Source organism: Onychomys torridus, chromosome 5 (assembly GCF_903995425.1).
Source record: "Onychomys torridus chromosome 5, mOncTor1.1, whole genome shotgun sequence".
NCBI classification, from domain to species: Eukaryota; Metazoa; Chordata; class Mammalia; order Rodentia; family Cricetidae; genus Onychomys; species Onychomys torridus.
In genome coordinates, this window is record NC_050447.1 from 20474972 (window position 1) to 20480971 (window position 6000).

At 45.2% G+C, this 6000-nt stretch overlaps 1 protein-coding gene across 1 annotated transcript in view; it reads right to left on the reverse strand.

The window, feature by feature from the left end:
- Nucleotides 1–4273, reverse strand: part of LOC118584317 (liver carboxylesterase 1-like) — a 29016-nt gene extending 24743 nt beyond the window's left edge. The window contains exons 1-2 of the mRNA XM_036188491.1: nucleotides 4144–4273; nucleotides 1020–1224 (exon numbers count right to left, since the gene is read on the reverse strand). Of these exons, the coding sequence (XP_036044384.1) occupies nucleotides 1020–1224; nucleotides 4144–4195 (257 nt within the window). The 5' untranslated portion in view covers nucleotides 4196–4273. The remainder of the gene's footprint in view (nucleotides 1–1019; nucleotides 1225–4143) is intronic.
- Nucleotides 4274–6000: the final 1727 nt, after the last annotated feature.

Here is a 6000-nt window from a genome sequence, read left to right on the forward strand (position 1 = left end):
TCAGATCTACTGCTGATCTACTAGGTAACACCCCTGCAGGGCCTAGGAGATATGTGGGCTGTAGACGCATAACTTGTTTCTTATGCAAATGAAGCTCAGACCTCCCTTCCCCAGACAGGGAAAATGGCATTCCAGAACAATGACTCAGAACAAAAGATGTTTTTGCATGTCCAGGTGGAGTGAAGGATGGGGCAGGGTTCCTGGGCAGAGCCGAGTCATGTAGCCAAGAAAGAAAGGACAAAGCAGTTTTGGTAGATGGTAGGCAGAGCTATGTGGCCGGAGAGAAGAGAGGAAGGCAGAGCTTCTCAGAGCCAGGGGTAAGGAGAAAGGAGGGAAAGATGGAGGATGAAGAAACAGAGGAAGATGAGGTCAAAAGCATAGGAGCTTAGTTAGGACTATGATAACCATGCCCCATAGATACAGAGAGGAGCTGTATGAGATGGAGCTGAAGCTATATAGATATAATTTTGTCTTAGATAAATAAAGTAACAGATGAAAGAGCATGATGTACATAGATTCTTTTCCCTCAGATGCTACCTGTTGTAGCATCTTTTCTAGGACCCTGGAAGGAATCTTCTCAGGGCATGTCCCTGGGAAAATTCCTTTAACTCCCAACACTAGCATCTTCATCCATGAAAAGTTAAAGACAGGAGATATAGGATCCCTGTGTCTTGTTTCCCTATAATACCACAAAATTTATTTTCTTGCTTTGCAGTTATTCTCTGTCTGTCTGTCTTTCTGTCTGTATCTCTTATAGAACACAAACTCTATGAGGTAGGAGATCTTTATTTCACTGATGCATTATCAGAAACTAGACTATGTGCAGAATATGACAGGTGCTCAACAGATAAAAGACTCTAGGATACTTTAACAGTTATGGACTGTCTTTGAGATCTTACAGTATGTTAAGAATACATAAACAAAGTGTAATCAATCAGAGAACCATCTCAACTCTTTCTGACAGCTCTCTGAGGCAGATATCCCATTGAAAGAGACCCAGGCTCACCCCAGCGGCTTACATAGGAGGGTAGGTGGTGGCATTCTTCACGAAGCTCCAGGGCTCTGCAGGCTGTGGTGGAGCAAACCTCAAGGGTCCAAGAGGAGGCTTGGCAAAGGGGACACCCAGGAAGATGGCCACAGGCTGTGCAAATTCTTCTAAGCTGACATACTTCCCCAGGACTTTGCCATGAACAGTGTCCACCACGGGTGGTGATGATGGGTACCCTGATGACCATGGAATAGAAATAAGAATGTACCAGAAGGGATATCTTGTTTTCTGCTTTTAGGTATATGGTCATGAATCAGCTACCATAGCCATGTTAAGCATCAATCATTTCTAATTTAAAATTAGGGTGAGAAAAACCATCCTTCCCAATTCAGTGGAATGTCAGAAGGGGTAAACTAGAACTGGAGGCCGAAAAGCATCCACTCTATGGAGGTTGGGAGACAGCTCAGTTTGATGTTGGTGTTGGATGCTGGGTGAGATGATAAATGAGAGGTGGGCCCTTGTTCCTTACTACTGTTGCTCCATACCATTGAATGAACCATGGAAGGAAGGAATGTCAGTAAGGAGGGTGAGGCAGAGGGACTGTGAGAAAGAAGAAGGAAGAGGAGCAGGGATAGTGGAAGTTAGTTTGCATCATTCTTTGGAGCTCACGGGCTGCCCTCAATTGTCTGATGACTAGCTGTGGATAATTAAGTCAAATAGGTGTAGGCTATAAGAATCTGATACTGGAGATGGCTGAGGTACAGCCTCTGAGCTAGACCCTGTGAGTGGCAACATCTCTAGATCTGCAAGGCTTTGTGTTTGAAAGCCTCAAATGCAGAAAGTAGAACCCATGCTTATTGCAGGAAAGCTCAGGACTTCAATGTAAACTCATGCCATTTGAGAGGATAAGGAAGCAAGACTCTTTAGGACATGTATTACCCCAGTGCCACTGACCAAATTGTGCTCTGTTTCTGAATTCAGAGCTAGCGCTTTGCTATCAGAGCCCAGGCAACCTCATCGTGTCTTGATTTTGTCTCCTTTCTGGCCCTGAGAAACTGTGGCAGATCCGATACCGAATGTAAGGCAAAATGGGAACAAACCAATCTGAAATGGGGCATTCTTTTGGTGCTGGAGGAAAACCAGAAGAAAATTCTGGAAACCTCAACCTAACTCCATCTACAAGAAGTCCTTTCCAGATTCTCCCAATCTCTTGGTTTCCTCATCTGTAACATGGCCATGTTAGTGCAAGGCTTCTTTGGGAAGTAATGTAAAATGACTGGAATGCACATTTGGCCCACAGTAAATGCCCATATGTGTACCTTCCTTCTGACATAAGTTGTAATCTTTGCATTCCTTTTATATTTCCCATCACAGTTGTTCACTTTTCAACCTGGTTACTGGCGTCTACCCACATCACATTTGGAAGAGCATCACTGAACTAACATGGGCTAGTGATTTTGGCTCAGACGTTGCTTTGGTATTCTTCCAGCCCCTCTTCCGCTTCTCCCTGGACTTCCACGGTGCTTCGCCCTTCCTTCTGCTGCCACTTTGGTGGATGTTCTCAGCTGTGGCTGTTTTCATGTTTTGAATTGGACACTGATACTGCTTTCCAACCTGGTTTCCTATAATACCCCTCTAAGGCCATTGGCTGTTCTTTAACCAATTTTGAATGATTATTTTGTTCTGACCCACACACTTGAGTGGAGATGTTGACATATTGTCTGTATTCAAATGGGGGCCATTCAAGGATGAGAAAGTAGAATCATGTTCTGGGAGGCCTGCTCTGAGATATTGTCTCCACCCTGAAGCCACACAGGAGGACATATGATCCATGGTTGTTATCAAGAGTAGCAAAGTCCTTCAGCATCAGGACAGAGGGTCATGCTGGCTTTTTATAGTGCCATACCAAGTAGGACCAACATGGGGGTTAAACTGTAGGGAATTGGGGACAGACTGTATTCTCCACAAGAATAGAGCACACAGGGTAGACTGGAGCCTGGTTAGGGTGACCATGTTAAGAACTTCCAGAAGAATATTCTTGACTCTAGAATGGTCCCTGCTGTTTACTTGTCCACTAAGCAAACCTCATTGCCCTAGCTCGGAATTTGCTATCTTTCATAATGCACCTGGATATTTCAGGACCGCCCCACCCCTACTTCCCAGGGACTCTCCTTAGCAGTATTTGTAGCCCATTTGTCCTCCCCAGACCAGGCTTATATTTTGGTATCTGAGTCTCTGAACTCTTTTCTTTCACTTACGTAACTCCTTTCCACCTTCCCTTATTTACAAATCCCCATACTATAAGTTCCAGCTCCCCATGGTGACCTGAAGGCCTCCTTCCCTCCCTCCTCCAATTCCTTGTAGCTCCTTCCTGCTCCCTCTCTAATCTAGATGTGACCCTACAAGGCCAGGGCCCTGCATCTAAGGCGACCTGTCACTCATCCTCTTACCAAGCACACAGCTCAGCCCCGACACCTCTTGGGAACTGAGGAGCGAATTATCTTTTCTGGTAGCCATTGGCTCTTAACATGTTGACTTGACTGTATTTCAAGATTTTATTAATATACCCTACTTAAAATACCACATATTTAACTCTATCCATTATTTGTGTGTGTGTGCTTCTAGCCCAGATACCATGCTAAGTGCTATAGAAACAACCACCTCTTTCATCCTCACTACAGCCCAGTGAGGAAGGTACTATCATTTCCCTATTTTCTAGATTCACGACGCAGGCACTGCATAGTTAAAGGGTCCTGCTCAGGCCTGGGTCTCAGAAGGGCTGAGCAAGGCTCTAATCCTGCACTCTGACTCCTGCTTCGATGCTGTTCAAACTCTGCTGAGCCTCTCTCCAACATCTGACTAGGGAGACTTGGGAGATAGCTTGGGGATCCCTTAACTCCTCACATTGAGGCAGGGGGTTAGCTTGATTTTCTGGCACTTGCAGCTGGAGTATCAGGGAGCTTCTCCTTCCCTGCATCTCTGTGATGGGTGGTACTTGCTGGGCTCTGATGTTTCAAGCCCATGTTGAAGTCCAGCTGGTGAGCACTGACGTGGCTGGAGCTCGTCATATATTCTCTTATGCCCATCTCCACTCACCTCAGCCTAGGCCTGAGCTTCAAATGCTCCCCCAGTGTTTGCATTTTAGAAGAACTCACCAAGAGCCATGCAAGTGTTGAGGGATGCCAGGACCAGAGCAAAGAGCCACATGGTGGATGGCCAGCTGCTCTGGGTCCCTGAGAGGTGGTCTCGAAGCTCTTCTGGAGGGTTTTGTATATCACCCCTTAGATTGTGAGGTCTTGTGACAGCACCCATCCATCTGCAGTCCAGTTGCCTAATCATGAGATGAAAGGTGTTCTCACTGTTCCATAGAGTTCCCAGGGGTCTGATGGCAACCCAGGCCAGATCCAGCCTGAGTTCAAGCTCTTATAATTGGTTCCAGACTCAGCTCTCAGATTACAGATGATCTCAAACTGGACCAACAACTTCTTACATAAGGTCTCTCCCTGTGGCTAACGTCAGTCCACCTAGAGCTTCTCAAAGGCAGACATAAAAGCTTTTGTCTGAGACCCTCAGAAAGGCTGGAAATTTTATAGCAATGCACAGCTCCAGAGCTGCTGTTCTGGGAGTTTAGAACACATCTTCAACTTCCCTGGGCTAGTGTGTCAAAGAATTCTGTGTTCTCAAGTCTGCAAGTGAAGTTAAGTTTCACACAGTTCTCCTGATGCCTAAATTACTTTTTCATGTTCTTGCCAAGTGGCCTGGTCTGCTGCCATATACCTCTACAGTCAGAAAACTCATGACTTTTTAGCATGTTTAGGATGAGTATTTCTATGTTAAACCAACTCTGTATCTCCACAGTCTCCAGCTCTAATCATCCACTTGCCTTTAGTCACTTGTAATTCTTCAAACATTTGCCAAATGTATTTCCCTCCACAATAAAATAAAATGCAAAGACTGGGAATAAAAAACTTCTCAGGTCAGGGTCTGTCTGTTCATTTCCCCACTTCCACATGTTCCAGAGAAGACCGGCAACATATTTGATATTGGTTTCTATCTTTTGTTTTGTTTTGAGATAGGGTCTGATGCTGGCCTTGAACTCCCTGCATAACTGAGGATGGCCTTGAAGTTCTGATTCTCCTCTCTCCACCTTCTGAGTGCTGACATTACAGGTGTGTGCCACCACTCCCAAGGTTTAGTTCTGCCTGATCTTCTTAAGACTTCTATTCTTGTCCAAGTCTGCACTTCTCAGCCAGAGCAACAGCCTCCCAGGATCCTCAGAGAGAAGCAGGTTCCTTTCTTCCTGTGCTGCCCTCTGCTGGACAATGGGAAATACTCAGGACAATGAGAGTTTGTGGTGGTGGTGGTGGCTTTGATAGATATCATGGAACAATGCACAAGAGCAACGCTGGTTGTGGGTAGGGGGAGCTTTCTGAGAAACAAAATCTATAGTGATGGAAAATACAACAAGCTGTTCCTGATGAAGTAAGGAGACTCGTTGGGGACATGTGCTTGCAGGATTTAGGAGTGATTGAAAGAGGGCCTAGCCTTGGACACACCCGATCTCCTGAAGATCTGGATGCCTGAAATCACATTGAAACATGAAAGTACCGTTTTTTAAAGTTGTTCGTTAAAGGACATCTTCAGTATCAAGGACATTAAAGCAGTGATTATGACAGCTTCTAGAGACTTAGGCAATATGTATACTATTCTGTTCAAACAGTGAGTGATCTTCAATAGGAAGTTCGGGTCAGAATGCCTGAAAATGAAAACTAAAGATGGTCAGATCCCATTCACGAAGATTCCAGTCAGTTGGAATGGGCTCTGACATGGCCAGTGGGTTTTGGGAAAGTCCCAAAGCAATTCTTCAACTTTTACCTGCATGCGTGTGTGTTTATATCTTGCATGCAAAGATACCATGCAAGGCCTGTATGACACTATGGCTGTGTGAACACATGCTGAGGGCTGCCATGTCATGTTTTTATTCTATAATGTCCCCCTGTTTCCTCACGGTA